The sequence below is a fragment of the Lactuca sativa genome, chromosome 5 (assembly GCF_002870075.4).
Source record: "Lactuca sativa cultivar Salinas chromosome 5, Lsat_Salinas_v11, whole genome shotgun sequence".
NCBI lineage: Eukaryota > Viridiplantae > Streptophyta > Magnoliopsida > Asterales > Asteraceae > Lactuca > Lactuca sativa.
In genome coordinates, this window is record NC_056627.2 from 275,696,661 (window position 1) to 275,722,998 (window position 26,338).

General features: G+C 32.3%; 2 protein-coding genes and 1 long non-coding RNA gene across 7 annotated transcripts; all 3 read right to left on the bottom strand.

Annotated features, from left to right (window-relative positions):
* Positions 1 to 17,624: 17,624 nt before the first annotated feature.
* LOC111898535 (uncharacterized) lies at positions 17,625 to 18,365 on the bottom strand. The gene has a single exon (XM_023894439.3). The coding sequence runs from the start codon at positions 18,363 to 18,365 to the stop codon at positions 17,625 to 17,627; it is 741 nt and encodes a 246-aa protein (XP_023750207.3).
* A 135-nt stretch (positions 18,366 to 18,500) lies between these two features.
* Positions 18,501 to 21,085, bottom strand: LOC111898553 (uncharacterized). Its single transcript, XM_023894452.3, has 2 exons — positions 21,037 to 21,085; positions 18,501 to 20,932 (listed from the first exon to the last, which is right to left on the bottom strand). The coding sequence occupies exons 1-2, from the start codon at positions 21,083 to 21,085 to the stop codon at positions 18,501 to 18,503; spliced, it is 2,481 nt and encodes an 826-aa protein (XP_023750220.2).
* Positions 21,086 to 22,556: 1,471 nt separating this feature from the next.
* LOC111898534 (uncharacterized) lies at positions 22,557 to 26,099 on the bottom strand. Of its 5 annotated transcripts, none has more exons than XR_002852598.3 (10): positions 25,575 to 26,099; positions 25,431 to 25,465; positions 24,898 to 25,341; positions 24,631 to 24,735; positions 24,501 to 24,547; positions 24,331 to 24,405; positions 23,856 to 24,240; positions 23,593 to 23,776; positions 23,236 to 23,282; positions 22,557 to 22,793 (listed from the first exon to the last, which is right to left on the bottom strand). It is a non-coding gene; the product is annotated as an uncharacterized LOC111898534 (long non-coding RNA). The 5 variants fall into 5 exon arrangements; XR_006192873.2 differs by having other exon boundaries at positions 24,331 to 24,547; positions 24,898 to 25,074; positions 25,177 to 25,341; positions 25,575 to 26,097; XR_002852599.3 differs by having other exon boundaries at positions 24,331 to 24,547; positions 24,898 to 25,074; positions 25,202 to 25,341; positions 25,575 to 26,096.
* Positions 26,100 to 26,338: the final 239 nt, after the last annotated feature.

Sequence of the window (26,338 nt, forward strand, 5' to 3'; positions counted from 1 at the left end):
CTAGATTCGATGGTATTCTCTTGCTAAAGCACCTCTCCTACCCATTCTATTCAACTATTGATAAGGGTATCGACCATCACTTCTTTGGGTGCTACTTATCGGCGAATATCTGGAGTTAATTTTATAAATGGTCAAATCTTTTACCCTCTCCCTCGGTTTCCATCTCGGATCTGTTTGCAAAGTTGAATTATTGTGGTCTTAGCAAGAAGTTTAAAAGATTAAGCTTGATCTTATCTACTTTGTTATTTGGTTGACTTCGTAAGCCCGTAATGCTCTTGTTTACAAAAGGATAAGAAGCTTTGCTTTAAAGACGATGAAAGAGATTCAACTTATTTCGTACAAGTGGTTTAAGCATCGAGTCAATCTTGATTCTCTTAAATGGAATGTTTGGTGTTGTTCTCCTAGTTATGCTTGTAATAACTTCTTGTAAATTTTTTCTAGCAACTTGCTAGCTTTTTTAATGTTATTTTCACCGTTTTATAAGAAAAAGTTACTTAAGTTATTGGTTTGGTGATGTTTTAAAATGTTTTGAACTCTTAAAAATATGGGTTAATGGTGTTTTAACTTTTAACGTAAGTTATTAAAATTTGTCGTTTTTAAGATGTTAATCGTAAATATTTAATTTATTAATTTGTTTGTTTTTAAATTATTGCCTTATGTCTTATTGATTTTGATATCGTTACAACTAATAGTCTTTAAACTCTTAAAACCACAAATAAGTTAACAAATTCACACGGTTAAAATTGCATAAAAAACACGACACCAACCCCACAGAGTTAAAAACTTCAACCACATAAAACTAAACCATATAAAATAACCGCATAGCCTCACTGTTACATTAACCGAACGACCATTCGGTTTCTAAAATTTAATAACCCCATTCCGCCTAGTTAGGCCGAAGGGTGCGTGCCGGAAGTTTTTCCTCACTTTTTGGATGCCACATCATCATTTCCTCCACTTTTCTTTCCCTCACTAAAAGCGCGTGGGGGAAGATTCCTTCATTTTTTATAAATAATAATAATTGATTTTTATGATTTATAATTATTTTTGAATGAGTAATAAACATAAAATTAATTAAAAATAAAAACCACTACATTAATTGAAATAAAAATTACATAAAAAATCTAAGATTTAAATAACTAGAAAAAAACAAACAAACAACAATCTACGAAAAATATTTTTGCATAATTCGCTCATTTTTCTTCAAAACGAGCTCCAAAGCATGTCCCTAAAAATGGTCGGTGTTTTCCATCAAGAACCTCATATCCTCTATTTCTCGTTTATCTGTGTGCTCTTTCTTTTTTGCTTCCTCTTTTTCTTTGTTGAACGCCAAACGTTCAAAGAAATTAAGATTAATTTTCCAGAGTTTGGGGTGTTTGAATTCGAAACATTTATTTTTTTTTCTTTCTATCGGAGTTTGAGGTTTGGTTGTTGGGATTCATTTTTTTTGAAAAAAATAGAGAGAAACTGATAGAAGGAGGTGTGAGTTTGAACATTAAAGTATATATATATATATATATATATATATATATATATATATATATATATATATATATATATATATATATATATATAGATGTTGTACATGGTAAAAACTTTAAAAACTCAAATTTTGGATATGTAGCCGTTAAGTAAAAAAAAAATATATATTTTTTATTTATTATCGTTGAAAAACGGTTGGATTGGAAAACAAAATTTATTTATTACCATTTTTCAACGGCTAAATTGAAAAAAAAAAAACAAAAATTCGGCCAATAATAAAAAGAAAGAATGCGGCAACCCCTCCCCGCACCGGCATTCCCGCACTCCCGGTGCGGTGTTTCGTTGAGCGGGAAAGCGTCCCGCTGCCCTTCCCCCGACGCTCTGTCGGATCTTACAACACACACCCTTCCCGAGCTACATGCAATTTATTAGAGTCTTTTTTATCAAATCTTCAAATTTACCAATATGATAACTTAATTGTTTATAAATAAAAAACCAACTCTTAAGTAAATTGCTTCAAATTTCATCCTTAAAACAACCAAAAGAAAATAAAAAAAATCTAAAACTTGATTTTTTTTATTTAATGCACCACTTGGTTCATTTTTTTCAGCATCACATTAGAAATTACTTATTTCATAAAACTACTAAATATTTTAAAATATAAATTTAATTTAATTAGTAGTTCTTGAGTTCTTGGTATATTGTTTTCATAAAGATACTAATAAATATATAATAAAAACAAAAATGCTCGCATGCATAAACCAATTAAAAATATAACAACATAATCATTCAAAACAGCACGCACAAACCTACGGTCAAGTAAAGTGGAGCTATGTGTTACCATGTCCATGAGCACTACTATACTCCACTCCTTTAATTTCTTATATGTTATCGACTTTTTCTTAAACCCTAAAAAGCTATATTCATTGATACATTTTTTATAATTAATTAAGTACAAAATATTTGAAAACTATATTCAAATGTACCTAGAGATAAAATGAAGAGGGTTTTTTCACGAATTAATAAAATTTGTACTATGCACAATAAGGTACATGTACAAATGAGTACACAAAATAATGCACATAGTACATGCAGAGGAAGCAAGATTCTGAAAAATGAAAATAGAGTTGTAATATGTAAAATACATATGTGGCTAGGTTGAAAGGACACATGAGGAAGAGAAACACATGCATGCACTTTATTTGTGTAAGAGTGTGATATAAGTGCATGGTGGATTGGTGGTTGTATGTTATAATTATTGGAATTAAACACTATCCTATTCAATTAATTCAGGGCCCTCGATCGACTTCTATTTTTGCTACAATTTTAATCATCATAACAACAAAGATCCAAAATATATATTCTGTTTTTACTTTAATCGTATCTAATTGTAATAATATGCACAACCAAATGAATAAGATTATCTAATTAATCACTAATTAAGGGTTAGTATTGACTTGTGTAAATTCTGTACAAAATTGGAAGACAAACAACTACAATCAAACATAATTTAAGCTTAGTGGCTAGTTTATATATTTTCAAAAACCTATGTTTGTGAAAACTCTATAAGGTGTTCTTCAAATTCTATGACTTAAATCCTAGCGTGAATCAAGCGAAGAGAATGGGAACAAGGGGAAGAAACAGATTGTTATATAAACATGAAATCCGAGGAGATTTGGATAAGAAGCTAGAAATATGATTAATTTAACCTAATTTCATCCATGGATCATCGTCGTGATTTTCAGGTTTTCAATCGGAGGAACAAAACTGAAGCTATATCCGATGACGATCAAGAGCGTTGATCGATCGTGTATGTCAGTTTAAGATTTCCGATTACAATTATAAACAATAGTCAACAGATATCTAAATAGAATGATTTAATAATTAAAATAATTCGTAAGAGCCTATACATATAACTCAACACATCCTTGATTCAGAATCTATTAAAAGTAAGATAAGTTAACAATAGATTCTGAATCACCAACCTCTCGTAACTCTATATACTATATCTGATACAATCAAAAGGATGTATATATACGAAGAGTAACCTGCTTATGATATGATGATATTCTACAAATAATCTCCTTGCAGGTTGCTCTAGAACTTTCGTTTGTTATGCAGTGGATTTGAACCTGTGGGAACTCTTCGCTTCTCAGATCTAATAAGATCTGTGGAATCTGCAGGCGGCATAGTTGTAGTAGAGGGAAGAAAGAGCTGTTCCGTTGCGTGCAATTGGCCGGGAAAGGCTGCCGGAGGTAGGGCCTTGAATCGTGAAGATGAAGTGATGACGGAGCTATAGGTAGCAAAGAGGAGGAAGAGGAAAGAGAGAGTGATGTGAAAGCGTATCATGGTTTTGAAGAATTGAGGAATGTAAAATGCGGGCTTTGCCTAACACCAAAGATGGAAAGGTAGGTGTAGTGACTTTGAAACCCCCACTTTTATACATGCAAATTGTAGGTTGCTCAATTTTTTAGTTTTATTTATTTATTGTATATTTTAAAAATATATACAAATGATATCGAATTATATGTAAAGTTTAAATAGGTTATTGAACAAAAATTAATCAAACCGTGCACACAATTAAATATTGTAAGCATGTTTATGTAGACAAAAATCTTTCCCTTTCGAGAGTCTAACGTTGAGGTTTGAAATTTCATAATCTAGAGGTTCAATCTTAGCATGCAAATAATATTACAAGTACTTTGTGATTTACTCTCACATTAGGAGCTCAAAAACGAGTTCCACGTGATATGTGGAAATGATATGATTTACGGAGTGTACGTTTGTATAAAAGGAGTTTGATCTCGGTTCGACCAAATAGCGGAAGTCAAGGGGGTTGCTCCCCCTTGTGGGGTCCTAGGGGTAAAGCCTCTTGTGGGGTCCAAGGGCAACAATTAATGTTGATTTAATCTTATCTTTGGTAATCATATAATTTGAAAGGCTATAAAACCATAGTTTGTGGTCTTATATCAGTGTCTTGATACGAAACTGTTCCTTGAAGGATTATTCTCATGATTTGGATTTCGTATAACCTTAACAAAGAGTCAAAATATCATATTCGGAAAGTGATCACACAATGCATCCTTCAAGCAGATCAAGTTTTATCATCAATTTCAAAAACCTTCTTCCCATCCTCCAAACCCTAACAATCCATGCCTAAAACCTCGAAGGGAAAAGAAAAATCATGCAATGCTTAAAGGTTTAACAAAACGAATCATTAAACCTTTAGGGCGTAGTATGGTTGTTTTTTAGGGAGTATACTTGTATAAAATGTCACATATTTTAATATGAGGAGTTGTAAGGTGAGAGTTCTAATTAATTCATATATGGGTCGAGTAATTTTGAACATTGAACCCTTTATATAAGTAGCCACCTAATGAATAATTATGGGCGTGTTCGGCATGAAGTGTTCGAGAGCTTCTAGTTTCTAACGTTCGTTTGAACATGAAGTCTTGTTCAGCACTACAAGTTTCTAGTGTTTAGTTTAAACAAAACGCTCCAAATGCAATTGCTACTTCATGTAGCGTTTAACAAAACGCTATACGCTACAAGTTACTCGCTACCCGCTACAAACCACCCGCCACTAGATAATTTTGTCGAACACACCCTATGTATCATATTAGATATGTATTCACTTTATATCTCATATGGTCATTATGGAAGGGAAGAATGTATGTTAGTTTTGGCGAACGGTAAAGAAAAAATAGCTTTTGGTTAATAACTTTTTGACATTAAATAACTTAATTACATGATAGTCATTTCATCATACCGACAACAATAATAGATTAATGTGTGCTAATGTATCTCATACTCATACATACAACGTGGTTCAATATGTCTTTATATATGTTTTGAAAAATTTCTATTTCCACAAGTGTTATAATCTAAGGACTCTATATGACTATATATATCTAACAATGTAAGGAAACATAATCACAAATTAAGCAAACACTCTCTTTGATCGCTTTTTAGTTCAAAGATTTACAGAAAATATTTATGCATAGTTCGGTAACTTTCTTACGTATTTAGTTGTAAATATCCTTAAATTCACCATTGTGAATTTAATTTAAAATTAACATATTAAGATAAAGAATATTAATCATATCAATTACCGTAGTCTTTTGAAATTGTGTGAAATCAAATATTTAGGTTTAAAATATCCGCAATACGCGTTTGGTCAAATTAATATGATAAAATGGAATTCCGACCAAGTGAGGACGGCATGAGACGGTTGTTGAAGGTGGTGGGAGGTGGCGGTGACGTTGTAGGTATTGAAAAAAAGACACCGAGTGCCTAATATGAAATATTATTTTGACTTTTGAAAACTCCTCTAAATGGAAACTAGACAATGGGTTCCACACACGAGGGTATAATCGTTATTAAATGAATATTTAAAGTCAAAATGCCGACGCACTCAATTAGATGGTTGAAGCTCTATAAGTTTGAAGCAACGCGTATGGCGCTCCTCACATCCGAACAGCATTTATTTTGACTTTCATCGGTGGAAGTGGTTTGATTTCGACTTTTCACCTTTTTAAATTCCTCTTTCATTTTTACCCAAAACTAATTAATAGACATTTTTGTATATTTATTGGTGTTACCAACGACGTGACACCATATGACAGAAAATAACGAAAGGTCTAATAATTACAAGTCTATGCCATAAAATATGTTGGTGGAATAGGTACGAAAACAAGTCGACATAATTTATTTTTTTAATATGGATTAAAATAGATTAGATCGAATTAATTGACGTACTGATCTCTATACTTCATAGAATTTATTGTATCAAATATGATAAGAGGTCAAAAGGCATTCTTGCTCAAGAATGTGAAGACCATGTTTTTTGGCCTTGTTCAAGAATGTCGGAAATGATAAGGATTGTCTAGTTATTGATCGGGTGATGAGTTGCCATTGGAACTGTCATAGAATGGTTCTACGAGTGGAGGAAGAAAATCAACTCACGAGGATTCTTCTTTAAATCAAAGATGTTTATTCCGTTGTGAAAAATGGATTTGGGATACAAATAACTTTGTTAGTGTGTAGACTATAGATTTAGGGTTCCAGACATCCTTAGGGTTTAAGTATTCTTTATAGTAATTAACTCTTATCTATTCTAATAAATGAAGATTTTTTTGTCAAAATATGATACTCTCATTCAATTTGTCAAATATCAATTTTGTAGTTTTATATATATATATATATATATATATATATATATATATATATATATATATATATATATATATATATATATATATATATATATATATATATATATATATATATATATATATATATATATATATATGAAAGTTAGGAATAGTAAACTTCTTAAGTATTTGACAAGATTGATCCCTAAGGTTATGTATGTTTGCTCCTTTTTTTGTCACTTTTGGTCCTCCAACTTATGTTGGTTTTAAAAAACTACTTATACCCTTCACTTTTATGCTTTTGTTCACAAACAACCTTTTCACTTTCGTTTGAATTTTTCATAACCATTGTCTTTTGTTACATATTATTAGTATTTAGTCTTTTAACAGAAATGGTCCCTCATTATTATTATTATTATTATTATTATTGTTATTATTGTTAAACAAAATTACACGATTAGTCCCTATGGTTTACCATATTTAACACATTGAGGACAATGATGGAAACCGAAATCACTCTTTTACTCCTAATCCTATTTGTTTTTTATTAATTTATATGTTTCTTTTTGGTTTTAAATTAATGTTTTATTTATTAGAAAATACTCATCCAATACCATAAAGTCACCCACCAGCTGCCATCACCACCACCACCACCACCGCCAAAATTACATAAATGGTCTATATGGTTTACCCGTCGTCACAATTCAATCCCTACTACCTTAAAAGACCAAATTACCCTCACGTTAACGGACAAAAAACAACGGTCTATATTTTCCGGATTGGTTTTTCGGCCACTGCCATACATGACAATAAAGTTCAATTTGTGAGATCATTTCTTTATTTTCCTCATTTATTGCAAGAAATAATTATTTAGATTGATTTACTTATGTAATTAGATAACATTGTTTATCTTCCTTTACTAGATTATCTCAATGCAATTCAACATGCTACTTTACTTTACAAAGCAATACCTTTCGACCCCGACAACGCCGGTGAATCTTTTCTAGTTTTGAATTAATTTTTTTTCCACATATCATTTTATGAGTTTTTTTGTATAAATAAATTTCACATAATATTTTAATGTAATAATTATAATAAATGTAGTAATAAATGGTTATCAATTTCATTAATGGATTACCTTCTAATTTTGAAATCCCCAAATTAAAGCCCATTAGTTTGTTTTATTTAAATTATTTGTTTAAATTTAAAAGACAAAAAAACACATTTCAATTTTAATAATTCATTATTTTTTTTATTTTCTTATAAATGCAAAGTTCTCAAATATTTAGACCTTCATAATTAACTTTTTTTTAATTAACTCATGTAATACATGAGTCTCACAACTAGTTTGAGTAATAAAACAAGTTGTTATCTATCATGATACTAGGTTTAAGTTAAACCATATGCGCGCTAACCATAACTGCTGGTCGTTGACATCTAACGACCTTTTGTAGTCGTCGGATTCCATGTCCCTTTCTTAAATTTTCTCATCTTTCTCATCCTAAAGAAAACTCTAGCTACTTCCGGCCTCGACTTCGCTAGAGAATCAATTCTTCCCCACCATCACTATATCTAGTTATAACCGCTAAAGTCGTCGCTGCCACTACAACCGCATGTATATCTAGTGCTTGTGTCAAGTTTATTTTATTTATTTATTTTTATATCATCGACCATTTTTGCCCATAAGATTCAATATAATCAATATCGTCATAACCTTACCGGTTTACGACATCGACTTCACTGGAGCTCTAGTCTGTGCAATTATCTTCATATATGTTTTATGTTCTATGTCTTTGTTTTTTAGTTTAATAGTCTCCTCCCAATCAAATTTTAGGGAGTGGGTTGGTGGGGGGTTGGTGTGTAGGATTAGAGTTTATGTATTTTCTATATATTTCTATTTAATAGTCATTTGAGTTATCAAAGAAGCTATTATCTATCAAGCTTTTAGGAGTTCATGTCTAATGTCACGAGAAAGTGTTTTGATAAGTATTTTTTTGCCAGTAGCAAATCGTACGACTAGATAAAATTGTTTCGTTCTTAAGATAATAAATATTTTTATTTCGAGAGCCTAGGTGAATAGACTCCCTAATACGACCAATGTAAAGTATAAGGGCATTGATGTCCCTTCGGTTCTTTATCCGGTTTGCAAAGATAATATAGAAGTTTTTGATATTTTTTGTATGAAATTATTGCGGAACTTGGAACACCATTTTTGTTTGGCTTGAATTGTAGGTCTTGGTATTTGGTTTGTTTTTGGAAATGATCCCGTGGATATACTCGATTCGGCTTTTTAGTTATACAAAATAGTTATCGAGGTGATTTCATTCACAACTTGTTGGGGCAGTATGACGTTTTAATTATAAATCTCTTTGTCTTTGTTGACAAAAAGCATAGAAAAGAAACAATTGTTGAGTCAATTAAAGAAATGTTGTATTTATGGTTTGAAAAAAGACTTGTCATTACTAGGTGTTTTGGGCTTAAAACTCAGCTAACACTACTCATGTAATTTTTGTTTCTAACATAACGTTTTGTTACCATTGGTACCTTCCCCCACCCCCCAAATTATCTATCTCCAACCCAACCATCTAATCCACCGTCGATCTCCTCTTTCTCCTAAATTCCGGCAACCTCTTCTAAATTTGAACATGCTCTCTCCATTGTCTTTCTCTTGCCTACCATTAAAACCCTCGTTAACAAAAGTGGTCGTATGGTGGAGTTTGTAACACCCAAGGGATCATGTGTGGGTCTTGGGTCATGTACTACAAATGGAGTCTAACACTCTGTTACCGAATTCAACTTAACGATAGAAAGGAAAGGAAATGAGTGCAAGTGTGAAGATGATAAAAGAAATTGGTGTTTCAGAATTTTATTAAAGGAAGGAAGTGAAAGGAAATAGAAATATCATTTTCCCTCATAACTTTCCTTCCGATTTGGAAGAATTTGGAGAGAAATAACAAAATATTTAATTTTCCTCTTAGTTCTCTCCAACTCGAGAACACAAAATATTTTTTTTTTTGCTTTCATTTCTCTCCTTACTCTTTTTTTTTCCTTTCTTTTCTTTTCTTAAACTCAGTAACTAGACATAAGGGAGGAGGGAGTCGTTCCATTCCAACTCACTCAACATATTGCCACACCAGCTCTACTTCCATTCTTCCCAACCCACAACGTATGAAAACTTCATCTTTCTCAATTCACTAAATTAATATATATATATATATATATATATATATATATATATATATATATACACACACACACACACACAAAACAACTAAAATACAAGTCTTAAAACACATAGTACAAAAACAAAAGATAAAAAAAGGGAAATGATTCGTATACAACAATTTTTTTTGCCATACACAATAATTCATGCATTATATAGTTGTACAATACAACATTTTAAAGCACAAAATGTTGTGTATGAAAAAAAATTGTTGTATACGGATCAGCTCCCTTAAAAAAGAGAGGAAACGGGTTAGTAAAACTACAAAAACGTGTAAATGAGCCGAGTCGAGCCGAATACTACCAAGCTCGAAGCTCGGCTCGACTAAAATACTCGAGCTCGAAACTCGGCTCGAACTCGACTCGAGCCTTGATTTTAAGCTCAAGCTCGAGCTCGTGAAATACTCGACAGTCTCGAGCTCGGCTCGACTAATATTTAAAAAAAAATCAAAATCACTAAATTGAGTAAAAAATATTAAACATTCCACATGTAAATGTCCAAACTACAAAAGAAAAAACCACTATTAATCACCTAATATCAATATAACATCAACCATATATGTCATAAATGAATAATTATAAAGAAATGACATATATCTTATAAATGAACAATTATAAAGAAAATGACATTTATGTAAATTACACTAAGCTCGCGAGCCTTACGAGTTGAGTATTTTTGTACTCAAGCTCAGCTCGATAAGGTACTCGAGTAGCTCAAGTTCGAGCTCGGCTCGATTAAGGTCGAGTCGATTTCGAGTATTTTCCGAGTTGGTCTCGAGTTTCTCGCGAGTTGGCTTGTCTCACTTACACCCCTACAGTTACCACTTCCAACCTACGGAGGAGAGAATGGTATCTTGGAGGTACCAAGCTACCAAGGGTACCTCCCCTTTTTTTGCCATGTCGGCAAACTAAAAATAAATATTATAAGAAAAAAAGATAAAATGTGTAAAGGGAAAAAATAAATGCTCAATCTACATTTATTGAGATGGGATATAGAGCCCTAATTTAAATTTACTTAACATGGGATTCATGTCCAATTTACACTCATGTAACATGAGATTCATGATGGATTTGGCAACTGATCAATGGTGTTAAATTTTCAAAATTAGTAAAATATATAAATCGTAAGGACCAAAACTAATTTAATCTATACCTAAATTATTAAATAGTGCTCGAATGGAAATAGTTGTATCTAAATTAAATTTTATAATACGAACGAAATATGAGATGTTATAATTTTACATATATTTTTCTGTATTTGAACCGAAATTATATTGTGACAAACCTTCAATTCACTGCAACAGACTATTCAAGATATTTTCCATTTCGTTTACTTTATACATTGTATTCTTGTTCATTGGTATTTTGAAAACACCCTAAGTATAAATAAAGACACTTCCCCACTATAAATAAAGACACTTTTTTTAGTCATCCCTAGTATATTCTTTGTAAACTTTTCTTTTAACAATTAAGTATAAATTAAGTATAGTTGTATATATAACCAGTTTCGGATCGGTCTCAGACAATATAGTTTGTTTTGGTCTTTAGCAAATTGGTGATGAATTCGATATCATCTTAATTCATTCAAAGATCATAAGGTCCTTTCATAATACAATAAAAGGAAAAGAAATCTAGCTAGAAAATAGGAGATAATAACAAACATAAAATAAATCAATGCTAATACAACCCCTCAAGCTGGAGCATGGAGATCACAAATGCCCAACTTGTCTAGAAGAAAACGATGATGTTGACCGCCTAAACCTTTCGTGAACAAATCAACAAGCTGGAACTTGGTATCAACATGCATAGGTTGTGCTTCCTTTGAATCCACTCTCTCACGGACAATATAACAATCCATCTCCACATGCTTGGTGCGTTCATGAAAGATATGGTTATTAGCTATGTGACGGGCAACTTGATTATAACAAAAAAGTGTAGTAGAACCATGTTGATCAACGCCTAATTCCTTGAACAACCAACACATCCACATAATTGATGGGTTTTGAGCAATACATCAATCCTATGGTGTACATGCAAACCCTAATAGCTTTGGATCTAGTTTGTCTAATGAACATGCAATTGATAATCCAAAACCATAAACCCTAGATCTAACATATTATGAACTGAAATAAGGTTTAGAGATTACATTTGATTGTTATGTAGCAATAACAATCAATTCCTTGCTTTGATTGGATTTAGAAAGCTTAGTGCCTCAAGTGTTGCACCTCTAATGGAGTCACAAACACCACTAAGCAACTTGGATGAAGAGGGAGGAGAGATGAGGCACCAAAAACGGCTGGAAACCCTAAAGGAAGTATTCACCACGTTTTTGGGGCCATAAGGGTTCCTTATATATGCTGGCTATTAGGGTTTACAACTAGGAAACCCTAATCTGATTGCTTAAGCCCTAAGCAGCCCATGGACTCCCTCTTTAGAAGCCTTGGACAATTTCTAATGGGTTCCCCATGGAATTCGTCTACTCCAACTTCTATGGAGTCCATTAGCCCATCTATGTAATTATATTATAATTACACAATAAGTCCCTTAAGTTTAATTAATCTCTTTTAGCCACAAAATTAATTCTTAATTAATTCATGACTAATATTAATTAAACAATATGATTTCTCCTTTAATATATTATTCTCATAATATATTAATAAATCATAATTAAACCTTTCTCTCCTTAATTCATCCTACATATTGTTATGGTGAAGGCAACCCAAAAGGACCATGCTCATAATCGGGTCAAGTACATACCAAAATAGTTATGGACTTAGACACTAATCCAACAATAATTTCACACAGTAGTGGTCATTGCTTGGTATTCAGCTTTGGTAGAAAATCAGGAAACCGCAAATTGTTTTTTAGTTTAAGATATTGTAGCATGGCATCGTAACAATTGGATAGACAAAATGAGAAAAAAGATACTAGTGATTTATATTAATGTATTATAAGTTCTAATATATTAATACGGAATCATATTATTTAATTAGTATTGATCAAAAATTAATTTAGAATTAATCTAGTGATAAAAAAGAACTAATTAAATATGGTCTCTTATATAAAATGGTGGGCCAAGTTCATTTAGGTTGGGCTAAGCTTTCATGGATAGTCCATGGAGTGTTTAACCCATGGATCCTATGGAAATGAAAGGTCATGGGTATTAGGGTTTACATGAATGTAACCCTAATCCTCCACACTATATAAAGAGGTATATGGTTCATGAAATAGGGCTAGGTGCTAGACACGAGAGTGCATGTACACAAAGAGGGCAAACCAATTTCTTGAGGGTGAACCTAAGTATCCTTATTCTCTAGTTATTCCAGGGGTTCTTTGTGTTGTGTGAACCATTTGAGGTGCAAAACTTGAGGCACTAGGCTCTTAAAGGTTCAAGACTTCAAGCTCCATCAAAAGGTATGTCTTTTTACTAGATTCTTGTAGTATAGTTACTTCATATTATGCTAGTTAGGATGAAACCTTGGAATATTTAATATTTGCATGTATAATAGAGAAAACATTGATCCAAGGTTTATAGGGTTTCATGTACAACATAGGAGTGTTAGGATGCTCAAAACTTATCACAAACTCTGTCTTGTATGTGAAGGCATTGGTATACTCATCAATGGACATGTTGCCGTTTTTCAGTGTAAGAAACTGGTTCTCCAATTCTAGCATGTTTTGTGTTGAGCATAACTTGCATTTAAAGTGTACCAAGAATTCTACCCATGTCAGTTATATGGTCTTTCCCAAAGTGTTCCACCAACGAACAACCCCACCCTAAACTGACGCACAACATAAGTGGTTTGTAGCTTGCCCTTGCAACCACATGTTATGAAAGCTAGCTCCATCTCAGAGATCCAGTCCATTACTCCGATCGGATCTTCTTTCCCTGTAAAAGTTGACGGTTTGCAACTTGTGAAGTCTTTATACTTGCATCCATTCTTTTCAGTTCCTTCATCACGGTTGTTTCTCCTAACCACTTGTGGTTCATCTTGAATAACGGTTCTACTATAATTTCCTTCCTCTGAATGTTCCTCATTTAGTTCAGGTTGCACAACTAGTTCAGCAGGTTCATCCCTATTCTCTAGAAGCAGACGCCTTGTCTCTACTCCATTTATCGATCTAGCATGACTTGTATCATTGACTGAACTCCTGCTATTGTGATAGGTTCTGGAGCAGGTGCGGCGACTGGTGCACGCTCATGCCCAGGTTGTTTAGGGATGTTCGTTTGGATGGATCGGTTTGATCCGATCCAATCAAGTGAATCCAAATTGATTTCGGTTTTCAAAACATGGATCCGAATAGTCCAAACTAAATTTAAATCCAATCTGATCCGATCCAATACAGTTCGGTTGGATCGGTTTTCATAATTCGGTTTTCAAAAACCAAAACATTTTAAAATGACAAATAATTATAATATTACTTAACTTTACACAAGAAGCAAAAACAAATTACTTAGTTATGATTTGAAATTTATAAACAACTAATAAGAAGATATACTATAGTTAAATTTTTTATAGATAGAAACTTTTGAGTGAAAATACATATTAATGTTTCTTTATCGGGTGAAACTTTCCTATTTGAAAAAATAAATTACAAAATTAATAAAAAAACTATAGATATATATTATAAATAGATCAAAATTAAATGTTTATTCGGTTATTTTGGACTATTCGGTTCTTATTTTATAAACCAAAATCAATCCGAAATCCAAAATAATAATTCGGTTTTGTTGAAAACAAATCCAAAAATCCAAATATCCGAACCAAATATTCCAATCAAAATTGTCCAATTGGATAATTCGGTTTTATCCAAATAGTAAACAGTCCTAAGGTTGTTGGTTTCCATTACTATTTCCCAATCCACTACGAGTTCTCACCATGACGTTATGCAAACCAAAGCAGTTTTTCAACATACTGGGACGCGTCTTTATTTGATAAAGAATGTTTTAGTTACGTATATCCTCATTATCACTCCGAAAAGTTACATGTCAGTTCTAATACAATAACTAAACTTTTAGAATCCTGAACACATAAAATTTCTTAAATCAAGCTCGGTAATAAACCTTAAGTCTAATCAAGTAATAGCAAGTTAAGTAAGCAGCCTAAATCAAGCTATAATACAAATCAATTAGCACATAACAACAAATTAGGTATCTTATTCTAAAGTAAGCAAGTGCTTTGTGTCAATTCAGGTATGCAACCTAGAATATTTTAGACACACACACCTCATCATCATCACTTAGCATTATAAGTTTAAGTCTAGAAATCCTCAAAATTCCTAGTTCGCTCAAACTAATGCTCTGATACCAACTGTGACATCCCCAATTTCTCGGCCAGAAAACACCAATTTGATTATGCTTATTTAAATCAGAGTATTATTTTCAAAAGAGAAATAGTGCGGAATTTGTTCCCAAAAAAACATGACAATATCATTATCAAAGAATTTCCGAGGAAATGTATTTCATTTATATTTAAAAACCTTGGGATGTCATGGTCAATACAACAACATAAGCATAAACATAATATTACAGGCCTTACAATAGTTTATTATTCTATTGGCCTATTCTCCTTTAAATCTCACTCCAGATTTAAACTCATCACACCTGTGCTCTTATGCCGCTACCTGTGATACAAAGAAACAGAAGACTTGGGAGCCTGATGAACACATAGGGTTTTCAATCCATAATAATAATCTTTAAAATCTTTTTAAATATAAACACACAACACCAAATAAATAAACTGATTACCCGTTCCCGTTATTTTCACTCATTGACCCTAAAATTATGATCACAAGGGACCTATCATAAAGGATCTTTATAGCAACGGGTAGACAATATCACTCTGGGGATACCTGAACGATATATGTCAATAAGACAACCATGCCGGGGATAGAGTACACCGAATGAACACACCGTTCATTAAGACCTATAGGTTGTGAGCCTTCAATTATAAGCTACTTGATATATGTCGTCTAGGAGCTACATTTGTTTTCTTTCTTTATTTTGTTTTATTTACAAGAATGAATGAACGAATAATGGAGCTACATTTGTTTTCTTTATTTATTTTGTTTTATTTACAAGAATGAATGAACGAATAATGATTGATTTTAAGAATAATGCTTGTAATTTTTGTTTTTTATTGTAAAGTAATGGTTTGTTTTATTTCATTCTAATAAGAATATCTCACATTTCCTTAAGAATATTTTCATATTATTAAATAAATATATTTTTTATAGATTTTATTTATTTCCAACTGATATTCTTTTAGTAATATTGTCTTGTTTCAAAAAAAAATCACATTATTTCAAAATGTAAAACACATTCTGTTAATTTTAAGAATGAAATTGTACTCTTTTATAAAATTTCAAAACGAAGTTAATACTTTAATTAATGGGTTTTTAAATTTTCAAAAGTTTTGTTCAAACCTAATAAAAAAAGTCAAACAGAATCTCATGAAATTTTAAATTTCCTATAATAAGAATACACAAAATGTCCATAATACCATTTCATTTATTTAAATAAAATATTTAATAATTTTGTTTTTTCATTCTCTCAAAAATCATTTTGATTTTCATTGATCAAATGGTCATGATCGAATTGTACAGTTACAGAGTATTTATTAGTTATAAATGAATTTAACCATATCTCTCTCTCTCTCTCTCTCTCTCTCTCTATATATATATATATATATATATATATATATATATATATATATATATATATATATATATATATATATATATATATATATATATATATATATATATGGTTGAATTATTGTGACAACTAAAAAAAAGCATGTGAACTTGGGAATTCATAATCAATTTATCATTTTTCACACCAAAAACACCAATCTTTTTCAAATGGTCCGTCTAAACCATATATAGGCTAAAAAAAGATTTGACAACTTTTTTATTTATTTTCGAAATTTGCATGTATACAAAATAAGTAGTTATACGGACTGTTGATGAGCACAACCAATAGTCATATGGATTAAAAATGCGAACAATCGGCAACCATATAGACTGCTGATGAGCAATCATCAGTCCATATGACTGCTGATTGAGCTCATCATTAGTCCGTATAACTACTGATTGTGCTCATCAACAATCATACACAAATAAAAAAAACTTCAAATCTGTTTTTTGAGCATAAATATGGCTTAGACGCACCATTCAGAAAAGATTGATGTTTTTGGTATTAAAAAATGATGAGTTGATTATAAGCTCGCAAGTTCTCATAAATCTTTTGGTTCTAAAAAAACATAGCTCTCTCTTTCTCTGTTTCTCTCTCTCTCTCTCTCTCTCTCTATATATATATATATATATATATATATATATATATATATATACTAGCCGTTTACCCGCGCTAAGCGCCGGGCGGCAAAAAGTTTCTTTCGGAAGATAGTTTTAATAGTTTCCTTTAGACGTGAGTTATTCATTGCGGCCATTTGGTAGACTATTATGTGTCGAATAGTTCATTTCAACATATAGTTTCTTGCTAGGTGTATACTCATACAATACGATAAAAGTTGAGTCTACATCTCAAATAATTCATCTGATAGTGCATACTTGATTTTAACAATATATAAATAATAACAATCTGCAACCATATAGTTTTGTACATTTATAACATGTCCAATATATAACCTACACCAATCTGCAATCATGTTGCTTCATCTGCTAGCCCTGCATTAAACATCAAATAAGCATCTAAGATACATATTTGAAGAAATTGTATAATAATAAGTTGTTGATTGTACATTGTTAATCACATAACACTTCTTTGTACACAACGTTTGATGTGTAGATTCCATCATTATGAAACGTTTTTTCCGGCTTTACTAATACCTTGGTATTGACACGTGATATTCCTCTGGACAACGCCACATAAAGCTGGCCATGTGAGAATACCGATTCTGGTAGATAAACACCTACATTTGGAATTGTTTGTCCTTGAGCTTTATTGATTGTCATAGAGAAACTAAGCTGAATTGGAAACTGCTTTCTTTTAAGTTTGAATGGGAACATCTCATCGTCAGACGGACATAGAGGAATTCTTGGTAAAAACACTCTTTTTCCAGCATGTTGGCCAACCGCTATCTCTGCGTCAATGACATTTTGTTGGAAAGCTCGACATATCAATCTGGTGCCATTACATAACCCATTTGAAGGATCGATATTTCGCAAAAGTATTACAGGGCACCCAGTTTTTAACCGAAGATAATGAGGGGGTACACCACTAACATTTAGCGAGTTCAAATACTCCATCGGATATAAGTTATTTTTGTCATCTTCCGCTTCATCAAAACTATAGAAAACTTTTTGCTCGCCAGAAAATCGTTCGATCAACTTATTATTAATCTCATCAACACTTTCATTTTTAGTTGACAGTATCGCCCTCGAAATGATAAATTTTGAGTCGGCGCCGTTGGATTCCAAAGAAGGAAATATTGCATCAATCAGAGCGTCCACTGATTTAGTTTTATCAGTGTACCGAATGGACATGTTATCAGGTATACAAATATAGGACTCGTCCAATGTTTCCTCCTTTCCATCACCGACTCGTAATAAAAAATCAGAAAACCATGGGTCATTTACCGCTCTCATGTTGATACTTAATCGAAGTCTTTTAACTGAAGCTCATAGAGGTGACATTCGTAAGCTAGAGTCAACAATTTGTGCTCGAGTGCCACATCTCACGACCGGTAACACTTGTCTAAAGTCACCTCCCATAACCATTATCTTTCCACCGAAAGGGAGCTTCTCATATGTGATGTCTTGCATTGTGCGATCAACTGCTTCTACTGCCTGCCTCTTAGCCATTGCTGCTTCATCCCATATGATTACCTTTGCCTCGCGAAGTACCTGAGCCTTCCCACTTTGTTTAGTGATCTTGCACATCGAGTTATTATCAAGATTGAGCGGAATTCCAAATCGTGAATGAGCTGTTCTCCCTCCTGGCATGTTGTTAGCTGCAACACCTGACGTGGTAGTTGCAAGTGCAATAAGACCACGAGCACGAATATTAGCCAACAAAGCTTTGTACAAAAATGTCTTTCCAGTTCCACCGGGACCATCTATGAAGAAGACACCCGGGATATTTTGATCCACATGCCTCATTATCTCATCATATGCAAACTTCTTGTCTGGATTGAGAGAGTCTCGCGCATGTAAGTCTTCATAATCCACATTTATAGAGTATTCTTCTTGCACCTCACGATAGCCTCTTGATTGTAAATCGATGTGTGGACTGACCTTTGGAAGGTCGTAATCACTAAGCTTTTTACTCATAGATTCTAGGAAGACTCTAATGTCGATGAGGACCATATTTTGCACTCGCTCGGCGCATCCATATTGTTTCCTGTAATCTTCAGAAAGAGAATCATAGTGGTCGTCCCATAACTTGCGAACATTTCCTGGTTCACAAAAAATCAGCATCGTCGCAAATAACCTTCTAAGTGCGCTGGGAAATTGAAATAAGGAAGCCTCTTCAAGACACTGTGATAATTTATCATCCGTCTCTATTAAACCTCTTTCGAGAGCTGCTTTTCGAAATGTAGGGTGTAATACACCATTGGCTGTGTATAAATCTTCAAAGCAGGTAGGCCCGGTGATATGACATAAAAGCAGGCGTAGGTAGTATCTCTCTCCTTCAGCTGGATTAGCATAAACAAGTCGACCCACCATTGATTTATGTGCGCGGGTCCTCCAACAATGGTTGCCCCGATTCCATGTAAAATGTTTTGGAAAATCCTTATACAAATATTCTCTCGCTTTGGAATCTTCTTTATTCTTCTTGAAAAATGCCGTCAACATTGAATCTTTTTCTTTCTCTCTATCAACAATGTCTTCCATTCTGTCAACGTCTTTGAACCTAACCAACTGTTGATTCGGGAGATGTATTTGCAACGCCAGCACACAAGGGTGGATTTTTGATAGAGGAAAGCTAAAAACTCGCCATAATGCCTCGGGAGGGGACACATAACGTGCGTCTTGAAACTTTTTTATCTCATTAATAACAACATTTTCTTGGTCTTTATCAATATGGATAACTTGTTTGTCATGGCCCTTATAAAAATATTTGAAGAGGTACTTCACAGACTTTATACTCGAACAAACCTCAACGTTGATATGACAATTAAACATCATTAACAACTTCGGGTTGTATGGAGCCACCCATCTGTTATCCAATGATGTATTTCTTACAGTAACCTCAATTCCATTATTTCTCCTTCTATATAATGGATATGAGTCCTCTCCTTGTGATGTCTTTTCATTGAATTGCCTAGGATATCTGAAACGACATATTTTTGGCACACCCTGCATACACGGACTTTTTTCTCGTAAGCTACCACAGGGACCGTGCATCATGTGACTTTTGACAAGATCATGCATTTCAGGAAACCTTATTGGGTCGGGAATTTCCGCACACACAAGTTTGTCATAATCGTCTGGATTATTCATCTTATATCCAGGGGTCATTATTAAGAGGAAATGTGCATGTGGCAATCCACGCTTTTGAAACTCTATCACATACACATATGACCCCACCACACCGATTATATGTCTCTGCAATAATTGTACCTTGAGATCCTCTAACTTAGCATGAAAAACTCTTGCAACAAGGTCCGGTCGATCTTGAGCTGACTGTCCAGGCAATAACTCATCATCGATTTCTTTCCATTTTGGGTTGCAAGTCATTGTAAGAAATATATCAGGCCTCCCATCATCTTGAACTAAAGCCATGGCATCCAGAAATCTTCGGCGCATGTCACGTGGACCTCCAATGAAACTTGCAGGTAACACAACTCTCTGTCCAACCCTACTTGGTTGAGCCTCACCGGCATTAAAACAATCAACAATGCCCTGGTATAAATCAGCTCTAATTTTGGTTTGGTTCTTTTCAACAAAAACCAAACGTGTAGTCTCAATCTTTATATAGGTATCTACTGCAAACTTCTGGAACAATCTCCCTCCCATCAAAATCACATTATCATTCGACCGTATCTGGAACTTGTAACAATAGTACTCCCGCATACTTGCAGTGTTTCTGCCTTTTTTTGAAGTAGATCCTGTGATATCATAATTTATGTGAAAAATATAAATTTAATATCCAAATATTTAAGGCAATACGTGTTACATGTTTTAAATATGTAAAAGAATGTTAAAGGCGTACCTTCTGAACCTTCATCATTGTCTTCATTGTCACTAATAATTTCATCCATGGCCACCCCATATCTTGGTATTTTAGGATGCCATCCAGACTCACCATTAGGAAAGAAAATGTAATATTTTTATAAAGAAAAATACTTGTGATAAATTATGAAAATGAATATAAGATATAAATAGTTTTGTAAACATACATTTTGAACAATGAGAACCATGAAAAGTTTGTTTGCTCTTGAATCCCTCCAAATGAAATCAACACGAACGGATGTCAAAACATACCACAAATGGTAGTTTAGTAGCAACGAAAATGCATCAACGTAAATATGACCATTCATGATTCTACAAAACGAAAGTCGGATGTGATTGATGTAGAATTGATTTATTTAATTATTTATATTAAAAACTATATTGATTTGAGATTACCAAAGTATAATAACATATGTATCGTGCTTTTGAAATATCCAAGCAATAAGAGTTTTTATTACATGGTAAAATGTAGATATCATATTGTATTAAAATTAAAGTAAATAATTTAGTACTTAAAAAAGCTTGAAGTTAGTGTTAAATTTGTTGAAACATTAAACAATATAAATTTTATAGTTCACACCAATAATTTTTATGAATAAAAGCTTCGGGTTTTAAGCAAATACTCATTAATTTGTGATGTTCAAAAAACTGTTGAATTTGTTGTGATGCTCAAAAACTAATTACATTCTTTTTAAACTAAGATTTGGGCTTATAAACTTAAAGGTGTGGGCTTATTTTTTTTGTGATTATATATCTTAACGTTAGTTATGTTATTTTTAAATAGAAAAACAGATAGTTGTATTTTCGAAAATTTAGTCTATCAAACATTAAAATATTAAGAATAATAACATGAAAAATAGCGCTTTAATGTGGATAGATTTTCTAGGTGATTTATTATTGGAAGCTGTAAGGTTTATTTATATTAAAAACTATATTGATTTGAGATGCCCAAAGTATAATAACATATGTATCGAACTTTTGAAATATCCAAGCAATAAGAGTTTTTATTACATGGTTTATTTATTAAATATTACAGAAAACCTAAAGCATATATTAATAACAAATAATATTTATTAATAAAAATGTAACTTGTCAAATAAAAAAAAGTCTAATTGTATAAATTATAATAAATTATTATATCTAAAACCCATCAATAATAATAATAATAATAATAATAATAATAAAGATAATATATAGTATTGATAATGAAGAAACAAACTGTGGTGTTTTTTCTTTGGCAAGTTTCAATACCACAATCAATTTGATAATTAAAAGATATTTACTGATTAAAAATATTCAAAACAAATGTCCTAACTTATACATATACAAACCACACATATGCAGAATGTCAGAAACAAATAAATACACACCTAGAATTCAATTATATACATGTATTATTTGAGATAAAGAATAAGAAGATTGATCAATTTAGATAGAATACAAACAAATACATACACACATATATACAAATTATATACATGTATTATTTGAGATAAAGAATAAGAAGAGTGATCAATTTAGATAGAAGACAGAATAATATCAACAGTTGAAACAAAAGAAGTTTATCACTTCAAATAGAAGTAAGAAATAAAATATTATACACATTTGAAGTTACAAAATATAAAAGAAGTAAAGAGAACCTGAATCCGTGTAAGAAACGCAATGAAGCAGTGTAGCAGTCTTCCCGATTCCAACTCAATGATCAAATCGTCCCAAAACCTCAACTGTGAAATTTTGCTGTGAGTTAAAAATGAAGAACATAACTTAAATTTATAGGTTGAATAATCTATTATAGAATATAATGTTGTATTTTTGGATATTGATAATCATTCCAAAATTAAGCAAATTAAAATCTTACCATGAATATTAAAACCCATACCAAAAATATTTAAAATCTTACAAAATTAACAAATATACTAATTATCAAAATCCCTACCAAAAATATTTTAAAATCATATGAAACTTAACAAATATACTCAAAAATTTAAAAACGAATATAATATTTGTCGATTTTATTTTTGGAAATATATTGTAATCTAAAAAACAGTTTAATAGATCGGTAGTCAAAACATATTATTAAGTCACTTAATCTTTTACACATTACAGAATTAAAAAATCGATACGTGTCATACAGAAACATAATAAGTGAAAAAAATAAAACAAAAAAGAAAGGGCTTACAGTTCTTTGTTCTGTTGGAGAAGCAATTGCAAGACCAGAAGCCAAAGCTGCAACATGGAAGGGTTTATTATGATTACACTAAAGCAAAATTACAAAAAACACAAAAACACTTAACAGGAACTTAATGTGCCTTGGATTTCCTTTACAAAACAAAAAAGAGAATATGTTCATATTCTTTAATTAATACTTTACAATATTTTTATTATCTGATTGTATTTTCCTTTACAAATAGCTAGGTAGAGATAGATTACAATTTTATGGGATCTATGTATTGTTCATTTTGTGTTAAAATTCATACAGTGCAATATTTTCTGTAGATTAGGCTTTAGGGTGAATGATAATATTTTCATTTTTTACCTTTTCAACCAACGAATCTTTATACTCCACAATAAAGGGATTTCGCATTTTCGATATAAACTCCATCTACAAGTAGAGATTGTAGATTAGTTTGGACATTTTGAAAGTAAAAGACTTTTCCAGATAGCTCATTCTTTAAGCTTGCAAGACCATCATCAACTGATGAGCTCTCCAGCATTGCAAACTGCAAAAGGGTAAATCCGTAAATTCAGAAAGAACGACTTAATCCAATAAGCTATATTATAGAGAAAAAGAAAACATACCTTTCCTTCAAGATCATCAGTAGTTAGCTAATTAAGAGCTTCTGCCTGAGACTCCATGGTCATAACTAACATCAAAGAAAAAAAAGTTAAAAGGGCATTCATGTCTTTTGTTTTGTTTTAAGATAGAAAGAAATGGAACTTTTTTCTTCCATCTTCTCAAATGTTGAAAGAGCACTGCTTGTATTCACATTCCCCAACATTTCACTTACTTTTGTTGCAGTTCTATACAAAAATACATTAACTGCAACAAGTTATAGCAAAATCTCAATGTTATTTTAAAAAAAATAAAAAAAAAATAAAATAAAAAAAATAACTTTGCAGATTGTGCAAGTGCTTTGAGAGTATCTTTCTTTGACTTAGCCTCTTGTATCTTGCTTTCTAGAATCTGTTAAGAGAAATGTATTATTACACATTTGGAAATAAGCAAAAATTTCAGATGTTGGAAACAATATTTAAAAAGAGGTGAAAAATATACCCGAGTGTTATTCACAAGATTATCCACAACACCTTTCTGTTGATCAAGTTGAGTCCTCAAAGAAGCTGCATTCTCCTGTAAAACAATACAATACAATCATATATTTTTATATAAAAGTATCAAAAATCACCTCCAGTCCTAGCATTGGTCTTTTGAGTTTTAGTGAATACAAGCTTTTCAAATGATTTGAAGCTGGTCCCAAATTAACTCCAGTCTCCTGAAACAACATAAAAATGCAACTGCATATTAGCTGCCAACTCTTGTATAATTATATAATTTTATCAATTGTTACTTTACCACCTTCATGTGCATTATATACAAGATTTCCAGATTCGATGAGTTTCGAAGCAAACAAAGAGCACCATGAAGCTGTTCTAAAGTGAAATCCCATCCTTATCCAAAACCCTAATAATAGACAATCTAGTATATCAGCCACTTTTTTTGTTAAAATTAGATTCAAAATCGATTTTATTTTATAGAAGAAACAGCTTAACAAATCAATTTAAAATAACAAATCAATTTAGAGAAGAAAGAAAAGGTGTTCAGCGATGGATAAGAGAAGCTTACATGTTGAGGAAGGCAATGAATTGGTGGATCTAACAGAGGAATTCCATGGAGTGGTGGAGGAAATGACTGAAGTAGCTGGAGGTTTGAACCATATAACATTTGTGATGTGTGGGTGTCGAATGGTATTAGGGCACAAGGGGTAAGGACGTCAAAAAGAATCATTCATATTTCAGTTACCTGCAAAAGAGACAAATATAGATGGAGGAGTCAAAACAACAAGCTCTTTACCCGATTCAATCCATTATGTCTTAAAGAATCAACAAATTCAAAACGTCTAACTTATAGAGGGATCGAAAGCTTTTACGACTGTTGGATAAATGGAGGAATTGGTTCAGTATGGAAAAGTGGCTGATCTGGACGAATTTGCCCTTATGTGGATAAATTAGAAAAAATTTCACAAATATGGGTCACAACAATCTCCTGTGGCTTATGATAAATTCATGCCTGCAGAAAATTGAAGCACAAATATAAATCTGCAAGAAAACAAAATCGGTTTTTTCTATTTGATGAGAATTAGAAGTCGCAGAGGTTACGTTTGATGACTGTGTTGGTAGCTCAACATTTTCCTCTGTTAAAAAGGTGAAACACAAATTAGAAAGACAATGAAGTACTGATATTTGATAGATATAGAATACTCTAAAACATCCAGATGAGGTGCGGAGAATGAGTAAAGAAACCTGAACATTTCTTATGTGTGGGTCTCTTTTGCTATGTTCTTCGTCGGGATGGCAGAGATGCAGACAACAAAGGACGATCGATTTCAGGTTGAGCTTCAAATCAAACCCTTAAACTGCCAAATCCGATCGATTACCACAAATGAAAATGTAACTTGTAGGCGTTAGAGATACACACAAGCAGGTGATGGTTAGGGTCGAAGTAGAAACGGCAGGAGTGACGACTTGGCCAACAAGACGGGTTGAGATAGCGATTTCCAGAACTGCTCAGCATCTGGTCAAGAAACAAAAAGACTCCTCAACACCGTTTAGGGTTTTTATGTGTGTGTGTGTGAGAGAGAGAGAGAGAGAGGCGATAGAGAAGTGACGGAAGAGATTGGGAGAAACGACGGCAACCGTGGACCGTCGGTGGGAGACTGGAGATCACCGCATCTTTGGTAGAGACGATGACAATAGTTTTGATGGCGGCTGTGTTTAGGAAATTAGGGTAAGGTCTAGTGTAGTGTATGCGGTGTATGTAATATGTATACGATAATAGATCCGTGTAGTGTAATAGGTATAAGATTGGTTATATGTTTATGCTTAAAATCATTGTATATGAGGTAATATATGTTGTACCTCTTAATTTTCAAGAAGTGGGCAATATTCTTAATAATATAGTAAAGATTAAGATATATATATATATATATATATATATATATATATATATATATATATCTTCCTATCTAATAAATGAATAGAGTTAATCTTATTCTGTCATGTGTCAA